General features: G+C 81.8%; 1 protein-coding gene across 1 annotated transcript in view; it reads left to right on the top strand.

The window, feature by feature from the left end:
- Positions 1–209: 209 nt before the first annotated feature.
- RANBP9 (RAN binding protein 9) overlaps positions 210–578 on the top strand; it is a 92,835-nt gene continuing 92,466 nt past the window's right edge. The window contains exon 1 of the mRNA XM_058432675.1: positions 210–574. Coding sequence (XP_058288658.1) covers positions 321–574 — 254 coding nt within the window. The 5' untranslated portion in view covers positions 210–320. The remainder of the gene's footprint in view (positions 575–578) is intronic.

Here is a 578-nt window from a genome sequence, read left to right as displayed (position 1 = left end):
AGCGAGAGCAGCGGCCGCGGCGGCCGCCAGCGCGCCTTCCCCTCCCGCGTTCCCGTGTCGCCCCCGCCCTCGGCGCCTCGTCCCCGGGCCGCGCGCCCACGCTCCGGCCAACGTTCTCTCCCGGCCTCCCCGGCCCGCCGCCCACTCCCGCGTCGCCGAGCTCCTCAACCGCCGCCGTCTCCCTGGGCGCGCGGCCCGCCGCCTGCTTCCGGGGCGGGCGGACTGGGCGCCTGGTGCCGGCGGCCGCAGCGACAGCGCCCCCGGGAAGCAGAGGAGGAAGAGAAGAGGTGGAGGTGGCCGCAGGCTGAGTCGCGGCCGGGATGTCCGGGCAGCCGCCGCCGCCGCCGCAGCAGCAGCAACAGCAGCAGCAGCTGTCGCCGCCACCGCCGGCGGCCTTGGCCCCAGTCTCCGGAGTCGTCCTGCCGGCGCCCCCAGCCGTCAGCGCCGGCTCCTCTCCGGCCGGCTCGCCCGGCGGCGGAGCGGGCGGCGACGGCTTAGGGGCCGCGGCGGCCGCCCTGCTCCTCCACCCGCCGCCGCCGCCGCCCCCGGCCACCGCGGCCCCGCCGCCCCCGCCGCCG

Source organism: Hylobates moloch, unplaced genomic scaffold (assembly GCF_009828535.3).
Source record: "Hylobates moloch isolate HMO894 unplaced genomic scaffold, HMol_V3 SCAFFOLD_20, whole genome shotgun sequence".
Taxonomy (NCBI): domain Eukaryota; kingdom Metazoa; phylum Chordata; class Mammalia; order Primates; family Hylobatidae; genus Hylobates; species Hylobates moloch.
Note: the sequence above shows the minus strand (reverse complement) of the source record. Positions and strands in the feature narration are given on the sequence as shown.